The 22,209-nt window shown below is 48.6% G+C and overlaps 1 protein-coding gene across 1 annotated transcript; it reads right to left on the reverse strand.

Moving 5' to 3' along the window:
• Positions 1-489: 489 nt before the first annotated feature.
• Positions 490-22,176, reverse strand: LOC135000623 (protein ABHD1-like). Its single transcript, XM_063951520.1, has 4 exons — positions 21,997-22,176; positions 11,272-11,454; positions 675-720; positions 490-606 (listed from the first exon to the last, which is right to left on the reverse strand). The coding sequence occupies exons 1-4, from the start codon at positions 22,092-22,094 to the stop codon at positions 490-492; spliced, it is 444 nt and encodes a 147-aa protein (XP_063807590.1). The 5' UTR covers positions 22,095-22,176.
• Positions 22,177-22,209: the final 33 nt, after the last annotated feature.

Below are 22,209 nucleotides of genomic sequence, written 5' to 3' on the forward strand. Positions count from 1 at the left end.
CACCCACCCAGCCACCACAGAAGTGACACTCGCCCATCCCAGCCAGCAGAGAAGTGACACTCACCCACCCAGCCAGCAGAGAAGTGACACTCACCCACCCAACTCACCCCAGAAGTGACACTCGCCCACCCCAGCCACCCCAGAAGTGACACTCACCCACCCAGCCAGCAGAGAAGTGACACTCACCCACCCCAGCCACCCCATAAGTGACACTCACCCACCCAGCCAGCAGAGAAGTGACACTCACCCACCCAACTCACCCCAGAAGTGACACTCGCCCACCCCAGCCAGCAGAGAAGTGACACTCGCCCACCCAACTCACCCCAGAAGTGACACTCGCCCACCCCAGCCAGCAGAGAAGTGACACTCGCCCACCTCAGCCAGCAGAGAAGTGACACTTACCCACCCACCCACCACAGAAGTGACACTCACCCACCCCAGCCAGCAGAGAAGTGACACTTACCCACTCACCCACCACAGAAGTGACACTCACCCACCCAGGGACACCCCCACGGCCAGCAGAGGGGACGTTGGGTGCTGGCTGGAGACATGGTTGACCACCAGGGCTAGGTCCTCTGTGTTGGCTGCACAGAACGTCTGATGTGTCTGATGAGAGATGGAGAAGATGAGGGACGGCGTGACGTCCAGTGACCGCACCATGGTCTGATACTCACCAGTAACTGCTCTCCACCAAAGCCGCGGTTATTGAACACCACACTCCTGCCGAGAGTAGGACATGTCACCGGTACATCATGTGCACTGCATGTTACATGTGCTGGGCCTGCCCTCTACATATATACTGCATGTTACATGTGCTGGGCCTGCCCTCTACATATATACTGCATGTTACATGTGCTGGGCCTGCCCTCTACATATATACTGCATGTTACATGTGCTGGGCCTGCCCTCTACATATATACTGCATGTTACATGTGCTGGGCCTGCCCTCTACATATATACTGCATGTTACATGTGCTGGGCCTGCCCTCTACATATATACTGCATGTTACATGTGCTGGGCCTGCCCTCTACATATATACTGCATGTTACATGTGCTGGGCCTGCCCTCTACATATATACTCCATGTTACATGTACTGTGTGTGTCCCCTACATGTGTACTGTATGTTACATGTACTGAGCGTGTCCCCTATGTATGTACTGGACTTGGCCGCTATGTATGTACTGCACGTTACATGTACTGGACTTGGCCACTATGTGTGTACTGTATGTTACATGTACTGGACTTGGTCCCTATGTATGTACTGTATGTTACATGTACTGGACTTGGCCACTATGTGTGTACTGTATGTTACATGTACTGGACTTGGTCCCTATGTATGTACTGTATGTTACATGTACTGGACTTGGCCACTATGTGTGTACTGTATGTTACATGTACTGGACTTGGTCCCTATGTATGTACTGCACGTTACATGTACTGGACTTGGCCACTATGTGTGTACTGTATGTTACATGTACTGGACTTGGTCCCTATGTATGTACTGCACGTTACATGTACTGGACTTGGCCACTATGTGTGTACTGTATGTTACATGTACTGGACTTGGTCCCTATGTATGTACTGCATGTTACATGTACTGGACTTGGCCACTATGTATGTACTGCACATTACATGTACTGGACTTGGCCCCTATGTATGTACTGCACGTTACATGTACTGGACTTGGCCCCTATGTATGTACTGCATGTTACATGTACTGGACTTGGCCCCTATGTATGTACTGCATGTTACATGTACTGGACTTGGCCACTATGTGTGTACTGTATGTTACATGTACTGGACTTGGTCCCTATGTATGTACTACACGTTACATGTACTGGACTTGGCCCCTATGTATGTACTGCATGTTACATGTACTGGACTTGGCCTCTATGTATGTACTGCATGTTACATGTACTGAGCGTGTCCCCTATGTATGTACTGCATGTTACATGTACTGGCTGTGCCCACTATGTATTTACAGTATGTTACATGTAATGGGCATGGCCCCTTTATAAGTACTGTGCTTCCCCCCTATGTATGTACTGCATGTTACATGTACTGGACTTGGCCCCTATGTATGTACTGCACGTTACATGTACTGGACTTGGCCACTATGTATGTACTGCACGTTACATGTACTGGACTTGGCCCCTATGTGTGTACTGTATGTTACATGTACTGGACTTGGTCCCTATGTATGTACTACACGTTACATGTACTGGACTTGGCCACTATGTGTGTACTGTATGTTACATGTACTGGACTTGGCCCCTATGTATGTACTGCATGTTACATGTACTGGACTTGGCCACTATGTGTGTACTGTATGTTACATGTACTGGACTTGGCCCCTATGTATGTACTGCACGTTACATGTACTGGACTTGGCCACTATGTGTGTACTGTATGTTACATGTACTGGACTTGGCCCCTATGTATGTACTGCATGTTACATGTACTGGACTTGGCCCCTATGTATGTACTGCATGTTACATATACTGGACTTGGCCACTATGTGTGTACTGTATGTTACATGTACTGGACTTGGCCCCTATGTATGTACTGCATGTTACATGTACTGAACTTGGCCCCTATGTATGTACTGCACGTTACATGTACTGGACTTGGCCCCTATGTGTGTACTGTATGTTACATGTACTGGACTTGGCCCCTATGTATGTACTGCACGTTACATGTACTGGACTTGGCCCCTATGTATGTACTGCACGTTACATGTACTGGACTTGGCCCCTATGTATGTACTGCACGTTACATGTACTGGACTTGGCCACTATGTGTGTACTGTATGTTACATGTACTGGACTTGGCCACTATGTATGTACTGCATGTTACATGTACTGGACTTGGCCCCTATGTATGTACTGCATGTTACATGTACTGGTTATATTCCCTATATATGTACTGCATGTTACATGTACTGGGCGTGCCCTCTATGTATGTTTCCTCTCGTTCCCCCCCCCCCCCATTCTTTCCTTCCCCCTTTCCTTTGGGCGACCCCTTAAGAAATACCTCTCTAAGACATTTTAACTTTGTTTTCACGGTTTTTATCCTCTCCATATTCTATATATTTCTAAACAAAATCTCTCTCTTTAATATAGAATATGTTGTTTATCAACACACAGGAATTTATATAAGAAGAATGTGTTTCCCATATATAATGGAGTTTGTACCAATGTTTATCTAATTCTCAATGTTTCCTTTCTGTGCATTAAGATTGATTGGAAAATGCTCATCATGTGAAATTATGACTAACTATGCACTGATCAGATTCAGTAATACACATACAAGACCATAAGGTGATTTCTCCATTTACGGGCTCTATGGCCGATGCGCATGCGCCGGCCGGAGGCTGACTGTGCCGTTGCTATGCCCCAGGCCGCGTTGCCATGGTGTGACGTCTGCGAGCCGATCACGTGTCGTTTCACGTGTATCGGCATCACGGGCCGCGCGGTGACGTAACATCCAGACGCCGGTCATACGTCAGGTGACGCTGATCGACGCCGTGGACCGCACGTCAGGGGGCGTGGCTATGGGTGCATCTCCATGGCGCCATCCTGCCTGTGGCTGGCGCCGGCGCTTCCGCCCTATTCCTTATAGACTTCAGGTCAGATTGGTCATCTGACCTGTATAATCCAATGGGCTGAATAGAATACGGTCATGTGATGAGGAGGAATCACATGACTGGACTGTGTGTATTTCACTAGATTAAACATATCAGTTTTTTACCATCTCTCAGATTTCGTTTTTGATTAAGAATGTAAGCATCCATATGTAAGACCAGATCATAGGTTAATGTGATACACCTTTTACTATTTTATTAGGACGGTTAGGTTGTTGAATTAATTGATTTACAGGTGTCAGCAGTTTTATTAATTGTATAGGGTATATAAGGAGTCCTGGGTCAGACTCCATCATTCACTCCTGAGGAAGCTGGCTGTCAACACCAGCGAAACGCGTTGAGACGATATTGCTGGACATTTCACAAATATCCCCTCTTTGGAACTGGAGAACTTTCTCTTAAATTTTACCCGGACGGCACCAATTGGACTCTCTCCTTTGGACACTACCACTTACGGTGAGATTGGAGACATCCCTACCTGCATGGAAAAGCTTGCACTTTGTGCTTAAAAGGGACCTATCGAATCTACCACTCACTTGCAATTATACTTGTGGACTATATTCCAGAGAGAATCCTAGCCTGGGGTATGATATATTTCTCCTAAGGGGATTGGTGAATGTTCCTTGACCTATAAATTTATTTATTGAGATGATTTTATATGTAAGACATCTTATATGTTTCTAGACATTATTCTAATTAAACTGATTATATATTAATTCTCAACTTAAACCTACCGTCCTTATTAATTATTAATCAATTTTTATTTTATCTATTAGAGGGATATACCCCTTTTATCAGCAACAGAGCGCAGGTGTTTTTTGTTTTTTCTGTGTTTCCACATATTGGGGATTACCACCCCCTACACCAGCGGCTATTGACAGCGCCCTCCATTTTATCCCTCTATGTATGTCCTGTATGTTATATGCACTGGGCGTGCTCCCTATGTATGTACTGCAAGTTACATGTACAGGGCATGTCCCGTATGTATGCACTGCATATTACATGTACCGAGTGTGCCCCCGATGTATGTACTGTATCATGTTATATGTACTGGTTATATTCCCTATATATGTACTGCATGTGTCTGTCCCTATAGATAGTGAATAACTGCATGTATTGAAGTGCTGCATTGATATTAGAATAGTGACTTGTAGTATATATATATATATATATATATACATACACATACATACACATACATACACACACATACACACCCACCCACACACACATGTACACACACACCCATATATACACCCACACACATATGTACACACACACCCACATACACACACACACATATGTACACACACACCCACATACACACACACACATATATATTTAGTTATGTCGGGGCCCTGCTTTTGGCGTCAGGACGCTGCAACCACCCGTTCAGTATAAATTCTTCTAGGCTATTCCACCCAGGGTCATCCTGCGCAGTGCGCCCAGGACGGCTGCCTCACCTGACACCTTGTGTGGGTAGAATACACAACTAATGGGTGGGGTTACCCGCGTATTCTGCGTACTGTGCTCTCCGGGTGTCTGTGTGGTTTGTATGTGCTGTAATTCCATATCCTCTGTATTATGGATCATGTAAAGCGCAGTGTGTGTATATATAGAATATGTATATACACATACACTGTACATGTATGTGCTACAGCTGATGTCAGTGACACGCACAATCTCAGCAGATTTATGACAAGCGCCTGAGTTTGGCAGTAAGTCGGCTGAATGTGGCTGATGACATCACTGAGTCTTTGCCCCTGTCGCCTCTGGTCTGTGTAACGATGTGACCTTACTGCCATCTACTAGGGCAGTACGGATGGTGTAATGGTTAGCATTACTGCCTCACAGCACTGAGGTCATGGGTTCGATTCCCACCATGGCCCTAACTGTGCGGAGTTTGTATATTCTCCCCGTGCTTGCGTGGGTTTCCTCCGGGTACTCCGGTTTCCTCCCACAATCCAAAAATATACTGGTAGGTTAATTGGCTCCCAACAAAAATTAACCCTAGTGTGATTGTGTATGTGTGTAACTGTACATGTGATAGGGAACATAGATTGTAAGCTCCACTGGGGCAGGGACTGATGTGAATGAGAAAATATTCTCTGTAAAGCGCTGCGGAATATGTGTGCGCTATATAAATAACTGGTAATAAATAAAATAAATAAATCTACTGGTCACCATGATAACTGTATCACTCTTACATCAGGTAATAATGCGGCTTGTGAGAATGTACATATATTACATGTCTGTATCCAGCGGCATCTCTCCGTCAGCCAAAGAGTAGAACACGGTCTTATATGTATCCAACACATAGCGTGTAACGTGCTACTTGTGCCCATTACACACAGCGTGTAACATGTGCTACTTGTGCCCACTGCACATAGCATGTAACATGTGCAACATTTGCTCATTACAGTTAGCGTGTAACATGTGCTACTTGTGTCCATTACACATAGCATGTAACATGTGCTACTTGTGCCAATTACACATAGCGTGTAACATGTGCTACTTGTGCCAATTACACATAGCGTGTAACATGTGCTACTTGTGCCAATTACACATAGTATGTAACATGTGCTACTTGTGCCAATTACACATAGCGTGTAACATGTGCTACTTGTGCCAATTACACATAGCGTGTAACATGTGCTACCTGTGCCAATTACACATAGCGTGTAACATGTGCTACTTGTGCCAATTACACATAGCGTGTAACATGTGCTACTTGTGCCAATTACACATAGCGTGTAACATGTGCTACCTGTGCCAATTACACATAGCGTGTAACATGTGCTACCTGTGCCAATTACACATAGCGTGTAACATGTGCTACTTGTGTCCATTACACATAGCGTGTAACATGTACTACTTGTGTCCATTACAGATAGCGTGTAACATGTAATGTGCTACTTGTGCCTATTACAGACAGCGTGTAACATGTACTACTTGTGCCCATTACAGATAGCGTGTAACATGTATTACTTGTGTCCATTACAGATAGCATGTAACATGCTACTTGTGCCTATTACAGACAGCGTGTAACATGTGCTACTTGTGCCAATTACACATAGCGTGTAACATGTGCTACTTGTGCCAATTACACATAGCGTGTAACATGTGCTACCTGTGCCAATTACACATAGCGTGTAACATGTGCTACTTGTGCCAATTACACATAGCGTGTAACATGTGCTACTTGTGCCAATTACACATAGCGTGTAACATGTGCTACCTGTGCCAATTACACATAGCGTGTAACATGTGCTACCTGTGCCAATTACACATAGCGTGTAACATGTGCTACTTGTGTCCATTACACATAGCGTGTAACATGTACTACTTGTGTCCATTACAGATAGCGTGTAACATGTAATGTGCTACTTGTGCCTATTACAGACAGCGTGTAACATGTACTACTTGTGCCCATTACAGATAGCGTGTAACATGTATTACTTGTGTCCATTACAGATAGCATGTAACATGCTACTTGTGCCTATTACAGACAGCGTGTAACATGTGCTACTTGTGTCCATTACAGACAGCGTGTAACATGTAACATGTGCTACTTGTATGCATTACATACAGCGTGTAACATGTACTACTTGTATTCATTATAGATAGCGTGTAACATGTGCTACTTGTGTCCATTACAGATAGTATGTAACATGTGCTACTTGTGCCCATTACAGATAGCGTGTAACATGTATTACTTGTGTCCATTACAGATAGCGTGTAACATGTGCTACTTGTTCCCATTACATATAGCGTGTAACATGTGCTACTTGTGCCCATTACAGATAGCGTGTAACATGCATTACTTGTGTCCATTACAGATAGCATGTAACATGTGCTACTTGTGCCCATTACAGATAGCGTGTAACATGTATTACTTATGTCCATTACAGATAGCGTGTAACATGTGCTACTTGTGCCATTTACAGATAGTGTGTAACATGTGCTACTTGTGCCCATTACAGATAGCGTGTAACATGTATTACTTGTGCCCATTACAGATAGCATGTAACATGTGCTACTTGTGCCCATTACAGATAGCGTGTAACATGTATCACTTGTGTCCATTACAGATAGCGTGTAACATGTGCTACTTGTACGCATTACATACAGCGTGTACCATGTACTACTTGTGTCCATTACAGATAGCGTGTAACATGTGTTACTTGTGCCCATTACAGATAGCATGTAACATGTGCTACTTGTGCCCATTACAGATAGCGTGTAACATGTATCACTTGTGTCCATTACAGATAGCGTGTAACATGTGCTACTTGTACGCATTACATACAGCATGTACCATGTACTACTTGTGTTCATTATAGATAGCGTGTAACATGTGCTACTTGTGCCCATTACAGACAGCGTGTAACATGTAACATGTGCTACTTGTACGCATTACATACAGCATGTACCATGTACTAGTTGTGTTCATTATAGATAGCGTGTAACATGTGCTACTTGTGCCCATTACAGACAGCGTGTAACATGTATTACTTGTGTCCATTACAGATAGCATGTAACATGTGCTACTTGTTCCCATTACAGATAGCGTGTAACATGTGCTACTTGTGCCCATTACAGATAGCGTGTAACATGTGCTACTTGTGCCCATTACAGATAGTGTGTAACATGTGCTACTTGTGCCCATTACAGATAGCGTGTAACATGTATTACTTGTGTCCATTACAGATAGCATGTAACATGTGCTACTTGTGCCCATTACAGATAGCGTGTAACATGTATTACTTGTGTCCATTATAGATGGCATGTAACATGTGCTACTTGTGCCCATTACAGATAGCGTGTAACATGTATTACTTGTGTCCATTACAGATAGCGTGTAACATGTGCTACTTGTACGCATTACATACAGCGTGTACCATGTACTACTTGTGTTCATTATAGATAGCGTGTAACATGTGCTACTTGTTCCCATTACAGATAGCGTGTAACATGTGCTACTTGTGCCCATTACAGATAGCGTGTAACATGTGCTACTTGTGCCCATTACAGATAGTGTGTAACATGTGCTACTTGTGCCCATTACAGATAGCGTGTAACATGTATTACTTGTGTCCATTACAGATAGCATGTAACATGTTCTACTTGTGCCCATTACAGATAACGTGTAACATGTATTACTTGTGTCCATTATAGATGGCATGTAACATGTGCTACTTGTGCCCATTACAGATAGCGTGTAACATGTGCTACTTGTACGCATTACATACAGCGTGTACCATGTACTACTTGTGCCCATTACAGATAGTGTGTAACTTGTGCTACTTGTGCCCATTACAGATAGTGTGTAACATGTATTACTTGTGTCCATTACAGATAGCGTGTAACATGTGCTACTTGTACGCATTACATACAGCGTGTACCATGTACTACTTGTGTCCATTATAGATAGCGTGTAACATGTGCTACTTGTGCCCATTACAGACAGCGTGTAACATGTAACATGTGCTACTTGTACGCATTACATACAGCATGTACCATGTACTAGTTGTGTTCATTATAGATAGCGTGTAACATGTGCTACTTGTGCCCATTACAGACAGCGTGTAACATGTATTACTTGTGTCCATTACAGATAGCATGTAACATGTGCTACTTGTTCCCATTACAGATAGCGTGTAACATGTGCTACTTGTGCCCATTACAGATAGCGTGTAACATGTGCTACTTGTGCCCATTACAGATAGTGTGTAACATGTGCTACTTGTGCCCATTACAGATAGCGTGTAACATGTATTACTTGTGTCCATTACAGATAGCATGTAACATGTGCTATTTGTGTCCATTATAGATGGCATGTAACATGTGCTACTTGTGCCCATTACAGATAGCGTGTAACATGTATTACTTGTGTCCTTACAGATAGCGTGTAACATGTGCTACTTGTACGCATTACATACAGCGTGTACCATGTACTACTTGTGCCCATTACAGATAGTGTGTAACTTGTGCTACTTGTGCCCATTACAGATAGTGTGTAACATGTATTACTTGTGTCCATTACAGATAGCGTGTAACATGTGCTACTTGTACGCATTACATACAGCGTGTACCATGTACTACTTGTGTCCATTATAGATAGCGTGTAACATGTGCTACTTGTGCCCATTACAGACAGCGTGTAACATGTAACATGTGCTACTTGTACGCATTACATACAGCATGTACCATGTACTAGTTGTGTTCATTATAGATAGCGTGTAACATGTGCTACTTGTGCCCATTACAGACAGCGTGTAACATGTATTACTTGTGTCCATTACAGATAGCATGTAACATGTGCTACTTGTTCCCATTACAGATAGCGTGTAACATGTGCTACTTGTGCCCATTACAGATAGCGTGTAACATGTGCTACTTGTGCCCATTACAGATAGTGTGTAACATGTGCTACTTGTGCCCATTACAGATAGCGTGTAACATGTATTACTTGTGTCCATTACAGATAGCCTGTAACATGTGCTATTTGTGTCCATTATAGATGGCATGTAACATGTGCTACTTGTGCCCATTACAGATAGCGTGTAACATGTATTACTTGTGTCCTTACAGATAGCGTGTAACATGTGCTACTTGTACGCATTACATACAGCGTGTACCATGTACTACTTGTGTTCATTATAGATAGCGTGTAACATGTGCTACTTGTTCCCATTACAGATAGCGTGTAACATGTGCTACTTGTGCCCATTACAGATAGCGTGTAACATGTGCTACTTGTGCCCATTACAGATAGTGTGTAACATGTGCTACTTGTGCCCATTACAGATAGCGTGTAACATGTATTACTTGTGTCCATTACAGATAGCATGTAACATGTGCTACTTGTGCCCATTACAGATAACGTGTAACATGTATTACTTGTGTCCATTATAGATGGCATGTAACATGTGCTACTTGTGCCCATTACAGATAGCGTGTAACATGTATTACTTGTGTCCATTACAGATAGCGTGTAACATGTGCTACTTGTACGCATTACATACAGCGTGTACCATGTACTACTTGTGTCCATTATAGATAGCGTGTAACATGTGCTACTTGTGCCCATTACAGATAGTGTGTAACATGTATTACTTGTGTCCATTACAGATAGTGTGTAACATGTGCTACTTGTACGCATTACATACAGCGTGTACCATGTACTACTTGTGTCCATTATAGATAGCGTGTAACATGTGCTACTTGTGCCCATTACAGATAGCATGTAACATGTAACATGTGCTACTTGTACGCATTACATACAGCGTGTACCATGTACTACTTGTGCCCATTACAGATAGTGTGTAACTTGTGCTACTTGTGCCCATTACAGATAGTGTGTAACATGTATTACTTGTGTCCATTACAGATAGCGTGTAACATGTGCTACTTGTACGCATTACATACAGCGTGTACCATGTACTACTTGTGTCCATTATAGATAGCGTGTAACATGTGCTACTTGTGCCCATTACAGACAGTATGTAACATGTAACATGTGCTACTTGTACGCATTACATACAGCGTGTACCATGTACTACTTGTGCCCATTACAGATAGTGTGTAACATGTGCTACTTGTGCCCATAACACGCACTCTCACCTGTAGCCGTCACGGCTGGCCTGCCGCACTAAGTGCAGTACATAGGATTGCTGACTGTTCCCGGTAAGTCCCGGTAGAAATAAGACAGTGGGGCGAGAGGCAGCGTCTGGGAACTGGGCACTGTCAGCGTCGTCTGTCCAGTCCAGCGATACCTGTCCTCCGTCATCAGTCCGGATAATCTCACTGTGTGGAACACAGGAATACAGAACTCATTATTATATTATATTACAGACCTCATTATTATATTACAGACCTCATTATTATATTATATTACAGACCTCATTATTATATTACAGACCTCATTATTATATTATATTACAGACCTCATTATTATATTACAGACCTCATTATTATATTATATTACAGACCTCATTATTATATTACAGACCTCATTATTGTATTATATTACAGACCTCATTATTATATTACAGACCTCATTATTATATTACAGACCTCATTATTATATTAGATTACAGACCTCATTATTATATTACAGACCTCATTATTATATTACAGACCTCATTATTATATTACAGACCTCATTATTGTATTATATTACAGACCTCATTATTATATTACAGACCTCATTATTATATTAGATTACAGACCTCATTATTATATTACAGACCTCATTATTATATTATATTACAGACCTCATTATTATATTACAGACCTCATTATTATATTATATTACAGACCTCATTATTATATTACAGACCTCATTATTATATTATATTACAGACCTCATTATTATATTATATTACAGACCTCATTATTATATTACAGACCTCATTATTATATTACAGACCTCATTATTATATTATATTACAGACCTCATTATTATATTATATTACAGACCTCATTATTATATTATATTACAGACCTCATTATTATATCGGCCAGGCTATTATATGCAGAGTAATGATTCCACAGATAATGCTGACATAGGATGCTGACTGTATGATGACGTATGTCCAGGGACAGCCCTGCCATTCCGTAACAAGAGGGGGCGTGGTCACACCTCATGCGGGCATGCCAAGAGTCACAGGGGCCGGCCCTCACGGCACTTCACTGTCTTTCTGTATGCCGTGCAGAGCACCAGGAAGCGGAGCTGCTCCGCCAGCCTCTGTCTCTGTATGCCGTGCAGAGCGCCAGGAAGCGGAGCTGCTCCGCCAGCCTCTGTCTCTGTATGCCGTGCAGAGCGCCAGGAAGCGGAGCTGCTCCGCCAGCCTCTGTATGCCGTGCAGAGCGCCAGGAAGCGGAGCTGCTCCGCCAAGCTCTGTCTCTGTATGCCGTGCAGAGCGCCAGGAAGCGGAGCTGCTCCGCCAGCCTCTGTCTCTGTATGCCGTGCAGAGCGCCAGGAAGCGGAGCTGCTCCGCCAGCCTCTGTCTCTGTATGCCGTGCAGAGCGCCAGGAAGCGGAGCTGCTCCGCCAGCCTCCGTCTGTGAGTGCCGTGCAGAGCGCCAGGAAGCGGAGCTGCTCCGCCAGCCTCTGTCTCTATGTGCCGTGCAGAGCGCCAGGAAGCAGAGCAGCTCCGCCAGCCTCTGTCTATGAGTGCCGTGCAGAGCGCAAGGAAGCGGAGCTGCTCCGCCAGCCTCTGTCTATGAGTGCCGTGCAGAGCGCCAGGAAGCAGAGCAGCAGCAGTGTGAGAATTAGCAAATCAGCAGCACAGGGGAATTCTTAGAGGGCGGCAGGTGGTAAATCTCTGGGTGTGTGGGCGGAAGTGATTCCTGGATGCTGGATGGAGGGTGAAAGGTGGTAAATCTCTGGGTGTGTGGGCAGAAGTGGTTCCTGGATGGAGGGCGGTAGGTGGTAAATCTCTGGGTGTGTGGGCAGAAGTGGTTCCTGGATGGAGGGCGGTAGGTGGTAAATCTCTGGGTGTGTGGGCGGAAGTGGTTCCTGGATGGAGGGCGGTAGGTGGTAAATCTCTGGGTGTGTAGGCGGAAGTGGTTCCTGGATGGAGGGCGGTAGGTGGTAAATCTCTGGGTGTGTGGGCAGAAGTGGTTCCTGGATGCTGGATGGAGGGCGGTAGGTGGTAAATCTCTGGGTGTGTGGGCAGAAGTGGTTCCTGGATGGAGGGCGGTAGGTGGTAAATCGCTGGGTGTGTGGGCAGAAGTGGTTCCTGGATGGAGGGCAGTAGGTGGCAAATCGCTGGGTGTGTGGGCAGACGTGGTTCCTGGATGCTGGATGGAGGGCGGCAGGTGGTAAATCTCTGGGTGTGTGGGCGGAAGTGATTCCTGGATGCTGGATGGAGGGTGAAAGGTGGTAAATCTCTGGGTGTGTGGGCAGAAGTGGTTCCTGGATGGAGGGCGGTAGGTGGTAAATCTCTGGGTGTGTGGGCAGAAGTGGTTCCTGGATGGAGGGCGGTAGGTGGTAAATCTCTGGGTGTGTGGGCGGAAGTGGTTCCTGGATGGAGGGCGGTAGGTGGTAAATCTCTGGGTGTGTAGGCGGAAGTGGTTCCTGGATGGAGGGCGGTAGGTGGTAAATCTCTGGGTGTGTGGGCAGAAGTGGTTCCTGGATGCTGGATGGAGGGCGGTAGGTGGTAAATCTCTGGGTGTGTGGGCAGAAGTGGTTCCTGGATGGAGGGCGGTAGGTGGTAAATCGCTGGGTGTGTGGGCAGAAGTGGTTCCTGGATGGAGGGCAGTAGGTGGCAAATCGCTGGGTGTGTGGGCAGAAGTGGTTCCTGGATGCTGGATGGAGGGCGGTAGGTGGTAAATCTCTGGGTGTGTGGGCAGAATTGGTTCCTGGATGCTGGATGGAGGGCGGTAGGTGATAAATCTCTGGGTGTGTGGGAAGAAGTGGTTCCTGGATGGAGGACGGTAGGTGGTAAATCTCTGGGTGTGTGCGAAGTGGTTCCTGGATGGAGGGCAGAAGGTGGTAAATCTCTTGGTGTGTGGGCAGAAGTGGTTCCTGGATGCTGGATGGAGGGCAGTTAGTGGTAAATCTCTAGGTGTGTGGGCAGAAGTGGTTCCTGGATGCTGGATGGATGGCGGCAGGTGGTAAATCGCTGGGAGTGTGGGCGGAAGTGGTTCCTGGATGCTGGATGGAGGGCGGTAGGTGGTAAATCTCTGGGTGTGTGGGCAGAAGTGGTTCCTGGATGAGGGGCAGTAGGTGGTAAATCTCTGGGTGTGTGGGCAGAAGTGGTTCCTGGATGCTGGATGGAGGGCGGTAGGTGGTAAATCATTGGGTGTGTGGGCAGAAGTGGTTCCTGGATGGAGGGCAGTAGGTGGTAAATCTCTGGGTGTGTGGGCAGAAGTGGTTCCTGGATGCTGGATGGAGGGCAGTAGGTGGTAAATCTCTGGGTGTGTGGGCAGAAGTGGTTCCTGGATGCTGGATGGAGGGCGATAGGTGGTAAATCTCTGGGTGTGTGGGCAGAAGTGGTTCCTGGATGGAGGGCGGTAGGTGGTAAATCTCTGGGTGTGTGGGCAGAAGTGGTTCCTGGATGGAGGGCATTAGGTTGTAAATCTCTGGGTGTGTGGGCAGAAGTGGTTCCTGGATGCTGGAACGGAGGGCGGTAGGTGGTAAATCTCTGGGTGTGTGGGCGGAAGTGGTTCCTGGATGGAGGGCGGTAGGTGGTAAATCTCTGGGTGTGTGGGCAGAAGTGGTTCCTGGATGGAGGGCAGTAGGTGATAAATCTCTGGGTGTGTGGGCAGAAGTGGTTCCTGGATGGAGGGCAGTAGGTGGTAAATCTCTGGGTGTGTGGGCGGAAGTGGTTCCTGGATGGAGGGCAGTAGGTGGTAAATCTCTGGGTGTGTGGGCGGAAGTGGTTCCTGGATGCTGGATGGAGGGCGGTAGGTGGTAAATCATTGGGTGTGTGGGCAGAAGTGGTTCCTGGATGGAGGGCAGTAGGTGGTAAATATCTGGGTGTGTGGGCAGAAGTGGTTCCTGGATGCTGGATGGAGGGCAGTAGGTGGTAAATCTCTGGGTGTGTGGGCAGAAGTGGTTCCTGGATGCTGGATGGAGGGCGATAGGTGGTAAATCTCTGGGTGTGTGGGCAGAAGTGGTTCCTGGATGGAGGGCGGTAGGTGGTAAATCTCTGGGTGTGTGGGCAGAAGTGGTTCCTGGATGGAGGGCGGTAGGTGGTAAATCTCTGGGTGTGTGGGAAGAAGTGGTTCCTGGATGGAGGACGGTAGGTGGTAAATCTCTGGGTGTGTGGGAAGAAGTGGTTCCTGGATGGAGGGCAGAAGGTGGTAAATCTCTTGGTGTGTGGGCAGAAGTGGTTCCTGGATGCTGGATGGAGGGCAGTAGGTGGTAAATCTCTGGGTGTGTGGGCAGAAGTGGTTCCTGGATGCTGGATGGAGGGCGGCAGGTGGTAAATCGCTGGGTGTGTGGGCGGAAGTGGTTCCTGGATGCTGGATGGAGGGCGGTAGGTGGTAAATCTCTGGGTGTGTGGGCAGAAGTGGTTCCTGGATGGGGGGCAGTAGGTGGTAAATCTCTGGGTGTGTGGGCAGAAGTGGTTCCTGGATGCTGGAACGGAGGGCGGTAGGTGGTAAATCTCTGGGTGTGTGGGCGGAAGTGGTTCCTGGATGCTGGATGGAGGGCGGTAGGTGGTAAATCGCTGGGTGTGTGGGCAGAAGTGGTTCCTGGATGCTGGATGGAGGGCGGTAGGTGGTAAATCTCTGGGTGTGTGGGCAGAAGTGGTTCCTGGATGCTGGATGGAGGGCGGTAGGTGGTAAATCTCTGGGTGTGTGGGCAGAAGTGGTTCCTGGTTGGAGGGCGGTAGGTGGTAAATCGCTGGGTGTGTGGGCAGAAGTGGTTCCTGGATGGAGGGCAGTAGGTGGCAAATCGCTGGGTGTGTGGGCAGAAGTGGTTCCTGGATGCTGGATGGAGGGCGGTAGGTGGTAAATCTCTGGGTGTGTGGGCAGAAGTGGTTCCTGGATGCTGGATGGAGGGCGGTAGGTGGTAAATCTCTGGGTGTGTGGGAAGAAGTGGTTCCTGGATGGAGGACGGTAGGTGGTAAATCTCTGGGTGTGTGGGAAGAAGTGGTTCCTGGATGGAGGGCAGAAGGTGGTAAATCTCTTGGTGTGTGGGCAGAAGTGGTTCCTGGATGCTGGATGGAGGGCAGTAGGTGGTAAATCTCTGGGTGTGTGGGCAAAAGTGGTTCCTGGATGCTGGATGGAAGGCGGCAGGTGGTAAATCGCTGGGTGTGTGGGCGGAAGTGGTTCCCGGATGCTGGATGGAGGGCGGTAGGTGGTAAATCTCTGGGTGTGTGGGCAGAAGTGGTTCCTGGATGGGGGGCAGTAGGTGGTAAATCTCTGGGTGTGTGGGCAGAAGTGGTTCCTGGATGCTGGAACGGAGGGCGGTAGGTGGTAAATCTCCTCTGGGTGTGTGGGCGGAAGTGGTTCCTGGATGGAGGGCGGTAGGTGGTAAATCTCTGGGTGTGTGGGCAGAAGTGGTTCCTGGATGGAAGGCAGTAGGTGATAAATCTCTGGGTGTGTGGGCAGAAGTGGTTCCTGGATGGAGGGCAGTAGGTGGTAAATCTCTGGGTGTGTGGGCGGAAGTGGTTTCTGGATGCTGGATGGAGGGAGGTAGGTGGTAAATCAATGGGTGTGTGGGCAGAAGTGGTTCCTGGATGGAGGGCAGTAGGTGGTAAATCTCTGGGTGTGTGGGCAGAAGTGGTTCCTGGATGCTGGATGGAGGGCAGTAGGTGGTAAATCTCTGGGTGTGTGGGCAGAAGTGGTTCCTGGATGCTGGATGGAGGGCGGCAGGTGGTAAATTGCTGGGTGTGTGGGCGGAAGTGGTTCCTGGATGCTGGATGGAGGGCGGTAGGTGGTAAATCTCTGGGTGTGTGGGCAGAAGTGGTTCCTGGATGGAGGGCAGTAGGTTGTAAATCTCTGGGTGTGTGGGTAGAAGTGGTTCCTGGATGCTGGAACGGAGGGCAGTAGGTGGTAAATCTCTGGGTGTGTGGGCAGAAGTGGTTCCTGGATGCTGAATGGAGGGCGGTAGGTGGTAAATCTCTGGGTGTGTGGGCGGAAGTGGTTCCTGGATGGAGGGCGGTAGGTGGTAAATCTCTGGGTGTGTGGGCAGAAGTGGTTCCTGGATGCTGGATGGAGGGCGGTAGGTGGTAAATCTCTGGGTGTGTGGGCGGAAGTGGTTCCTGGATGGAGGGCGGTAGGTGGTAAATCTCTGGGTGTGTGGGCAGAAGTGGTTCCTGGATGCTGGATGGAGGGCGGTAGGTGGTAAATCTCTGGGTGTGTGGGCGGAAGTGGTTCCTGGATGGAGGGCGGCAGGTGGTAAATCGCTGGGTGTGTGGGCGGAAGTGGTTCCTGGATGCTGGATGGAGGGCGGTAGGTGGTAAATCTCTGGGTGTGTGGGCAGAAGTGGTTCCTGGATGGAGGGCAGTAGGTGATAAATCGCTGGGTGTGTGGGCAGAAGTGGTTCCTGGATGCTGGAACGGAGGGCGATAGGTGGTAAATCTCTGGGTGTGTGGGAAGAAGTGGTTCCTGGATGGAGGGCGGTAGGTGGTAAATCTCCCGGTGTGTGGGCAGAAGTGGTTCCTGGATGGAGGGCAGTAGGTGGTAAATCTCTGGGTATGTGGGCAGAAGTGGTTCCTGGATGCTGGAACGGAGGGCGATAGGTGGTAAATCTCTGGGTGTGTGGGAAGAAGTGGTTCCTGGATGGAGGGCGGTAGGTGGTAAATCCCCCGGTGTGTGGGCAGAAGTGGTTCCTGGATGGAGGGCAGTAGGTGGTAAATCTCTGGGTGTGTGGGCAGAAGTGGTTCCTGGATGCTGGAACGGAGGGCGATAGGTGGTAAATCTCTGGGTGTGTGGGAAGAAGTGGTTCCTGGATGGAGGGCGGTAGGTGGTAAATCTCCCGGTGTGTGGGCAGAAGTGGTTCCTGGATGGAGGGCAGTAGGTGGTAAATCTCTGGGTGTGTGGGAGAAGTGGTTCCTGGATGCTGGAACGGAGGGCGGTAGGTGGTAAATCTATGGGTGTGTGGACGGAAGTGGTTCCTGGATGGAGGGCGGTAGGTGGTAAATCTCTGGGTGTGTGGGAAAAAGTGGTTCCTGGATGGAGGGCGGTAGGTGGTAAATCTCTGGGTGTGTGGGCAGAAGTGGTTCCTGGTTGGAGGGCGGTAGGTGGTAAATCGCTGGGTGTGTGGGCAGAAGTGGTTCCTGGATGGAGGGCAGTAGGTGGCAAATCGCTGGGTGTGTGGGCAGAAGTGGTTCCTGGATGCTGGATGGAGGGCGGTAGGTGGTAAATCTCTGGGTGTGTGGGCAGAAGTGGTTCCTGGATGCTGGATGGAGGGCGGTAGGTGGTAAATCTCTGGGTGTGTGGGAAGAAGTGGTTCCTGGATGGAGGACGGTAGGTGGTAAATCTCTGGGTGTGTGGGAAGAAGTGGTTCCTGGATGGAGGGCAGAAGGTGGTAAATCTCTTGGTGTGTGGGCAGAAGTGGTTCCTGGATGCTGGATGGAGGGCAGTAGGTGGTAAATCTCTGGGTGTGTGGGCAAAAGTGGTTCCTGGATGCTGGATGGAAGGCGGCAGGTGGTAAATCGCTGGGTGTGTGGGCGGAAGTGGTTCCCGGATGCTGGATGGAGGGCGGTAGGTGGTAAATCTCTGGGTGTGTGGGCAGAAGTGGTTCCTGGATGGGGGGCAGTAGGTGGTAAATCTCTGGGTGTGTGGGCAGAAGTGGTTCCTGGATGCTGGAACGGAGGGCGGTAGGTGGTAAATCTCCTCTGGGTGTGTGGGCGGAAGTGGTTCCTGGATGGAGGGCGGTAGGTGGTAAATCTCTGGGTGTGTGGGCAGAAGTGGTTCCTGGATGGAAGGCAGTAGGTGATAAATCTCTGGGTGTGTGGGCAGAAGTGGTTCCTGGATGGAGGGCAGTAGGTGGTAAATCTCTGGGTGTGTGGGCGGAAGTGGTTCCTGGATGCTGGATGGAGGGAGGTAGGTGGTAAATCAATGGGTGTGTGGGCAGAAGTGGTTCCTGGATGGAGGGCAGTAGGTGGTAAATCTCTGGGTGTGTGGGCAGAAGTGGTTCCTGGATGCTGGATGGAGGGCAGTAGGTGGTAAATCTCTGGGTGTGTGGGCAGAAGTGGTTCCTGGATGCTGGATGGAGGGCGGCAGGTGGTAAATTGCTGGGTGTGTGGGCGGAAGTGGTTCCTGGATGCTGGATGGAGGGCGGTAGGTGGTAAATCTCTGGGTGTGTGGGCAGAAGTGGTTCCTGGATGGAGGGCAGTAGGTTGTAAATCTCTGGGTGTGTGGGTAGAAGTGGTTCCTGGATGCTGGAACGGAGGGCAGTAGGTGGTAAATCTCTGGGTGTGTGGGCAGAAGTGGTTCCTGGATGCTGAATGGAGGGCGGTAGGTGGTAAATCTCTGGGTGTGTGGGCGGAAGTGGTTCCTGGATGGAGGGCGGTAGGTGGTAAATCTCTGGGTGTGTGGGCAGAAGTGGTTCCTGGATGCTGGATGGAGGGCGGTAGGTGGTAAATCTCTGGGTGTGTGGGCGGAAGTGGTTCCTGGATGGAGGGCGGTAGGTGGTAAATCTCTGGGTGTGTGGGCAGAAGTGGTTCCTGGATGCTGGATGGAGGGCGGTAGGTGGTAAATCTCTGGGTGTGTGGGCGGAAGTGGTTCCTGGATGGAGGGCGGCAGGTGGTAAATCGCTGGGTGTGTGGGCGGAAGTGGTTCCTGGATGCTGGATGGAGGGCAGTAGGTGGTAAATCTCTGGGTGTGTGGGCAGAAGTGGTTCCTGGATGGAGGGCAGTAGGTGATAAATCGCTGGGTGTGTGGGCAGAAGTGGTTCCTGGATGCTGGAACGGAGGGCGATAGGTGGTAAATCTCTGGGTGTGTGGGAAGAAGTGGTTCCTGGATGGAGGGCGGTAGGTGGTAAATCTCCCGGTGTGTGGGCAGAAGTGGTTCCTGGATGGAGGGCAGTAGGTGGTAAATCTCTGGGTATGTGGGCAGAAGTGGTTCCTGGATGCTGGAACGGAGGGCGATAGGTGGTAAATCTCTGGGTGTGTGGGAAGAAGTGGTTCCTGGATGGAGGGCGGTAGGTGGTAAATCTCCCGGTGTGTGGGCAGAAGTGGTTCCTGGATGGAGGGCAGTAGGTGGTAAATCTCTGGGTGTGTGGGCAGAAGTGGTTCCTGGATGCTGGAACGGAGGGCGATAGGTGGTAAATCTCTGGGTGTGTGGGAAGAAGTGGTTCCTGGATGGAGGGCGGTAGGTGGTAAATCTCCCGGTGTGTGGGCAGAAGTGGTTCCTGGATGGAGGGCAGTAGGTGGTAAATCTCTGGGTGTGTGGGAGAAGTGGTTCCTGGATGCTGGAACGGAGGGCGGTAGGTGGTAAATCTATGGGTGTGTGGACGGAAGTGGTTCCTGGATGGAGGGCGGTAGGTGGTAAATCTCTGGGTGTGTGGGAAAAAGTGGTTCCTGGATGGAGGGCGGTAGGTGGTAAATCTCTGGGTGTGTGGGCAGAAGTGGTTCCTGGACGGAGGGCAGTAGGTGGTACATCTCTGGGTGTGTGGGCAGAAGTGGTTCCTGGATGCTGGAACGGAGGGTGGTAGGTGGTAAATCTATGGGTGTGTGGGCAGAAGTGGTTCCTGGATGGAGGGCAGTAGGTGGTAAATCTCTGGGTGTGTGGGAGAAGTGGTTCCTGGATGCTGGAACGGAGGGCGGTAGGTGGTAAATCTATGGGTGTGTGGACGGAAGTGGTTCCTGGATGGAGGGCGGTAGGTGGTAAATCTCTGGGTGTGTGGGAAAAAGTGGTTCCTGGATGGAGGGCGGTAGGTGGTAAATCTCTGGGTGTGTGGGCAGAAGTGGTTCCTGGACGGAGGGCAGTAGGTGGTACATCTCTGGGTGTGTGGGCAGAAGTGGTTCCTGGATGCTGGAACGGAGGGTGGTAGGTGGTAAATCTATGGGTGTGTGGGCAGAAGTGGTTCCTGGATGGAGGGCGGTAGGTGGTAAATCTCTGGGTGTGTGGGCAGAAGTGGTTCCTGGATGGAGGGCAGTAGGTGGTAAATCTCTGGGTGTGTGGGCAGATATGGTCTGTCAGTATGCCACACACTGCATGGTATGGGCTACAGAAGGCCTGTCCGTACCCCGTTGCTATCTGCTGGGTGAGACATCGTCAGTGTGCTCAGGAACGGGACAAGTAAATGATTGGGTCCCATTATCAGCTCCACCACGCAGATGGGACCCAATCCACCAGCACGAAAGTCTGGATCCCTCTCACATCATCAGGCTCTCCAGGCTGGCGGACGCAACGTTATGGAGATGCAGCTCCTCGCATCTGGGCTGATACTCGTTCTCGATCCATCTCTGGTAGGCATAGGCCAGCAACCTGGCAGGTGCATCAAGTGTATAATGAATGTGACCTAGCATTACAGGGAATGGTGGAATTGTTATCAGAGAAAGCAATGACCTAATGAGATGCATACGGCAAGGTATGGAGCGAGGCAGCCGCTACCACCATCTGATGCCCATAATATGACCGAGGGATATATGTATCACAGCTGGAGAGAGATAAAGTGCCAGCCAATCAGCACCTAACTGCCATATTACAGGCTGTGTTTGATTAATGATAGTTAGGAGCTGGTAGGTGGGTACTTTATCTCTCTCAACTCTTTCATACTTTCGTTGCGGTTTGGTGGGATTCTGAGTCCCTGACAGGATAATGGGAATAACTCTTACATGACTACTTTACATTAGACTGAGATTGTCTCATACAATGGTTATCCTGATTTCCGAGACTTTATTCACTATTGTGCCCAGTGACTCCAGGCCATAGGACTTACTTTCTGTACGACACATGAGGTCTTGAAACCAACAGAACTCGAGCAATGGTCTGTAATCGCCCACCAGGACACCAGAACGTTGGGCAGAACTTCTCCATTATAACAGGACAGTGAGATTCCAGGATCTGGCGGAGAGGCCCGGATGACACAAAGTTCGGTTTCTACAAAAAAAAAAATGTCCTAATAATTCAAGTGATAGTAGACAAACAAAAA

Source organism: Pseudophryne corroboree, unplaced genomic scaffold, assembly GCF_028390025.1.
Source record: "Pseudophryne corroboree isolate aPseCor3 unplaced genomic scaffold, aPseCor3.hap2 scaffold_1556, whole genome shotgun sequence".
Classification (NCBI taxonomy): Eukaryota; Metazoa; Chordata; class Amphibia; order Anura; family Myobatrachidae; genus Pseudophryne; species Pseudophryne corroboree.

Bases quoted from the DNA above. Each gene is read 5' to 3' on its own strand.
- LOC135000623 (XM_063951520.1), bottom strand. From the start codon at position 22,094: ATGGAGAAGTTCTGCCCAACGTTCTGGTGTCCTGGTGGGCGATTACAG. The intron at 721-11,271 runs GTGAGAGTGCGT...TACTCTCGGCAG, and splicing joins GCCAGCCGTGACGGCTACAG to GAGTGTGGTGTTCAATAACC. The intron at 607-674 runs GTGAGTATCAGA...ATCTCTCATCAG, and splicing joins TTGGTGGAGAGCAGTTACTG to ACACATCAGACGTTCTGTGC.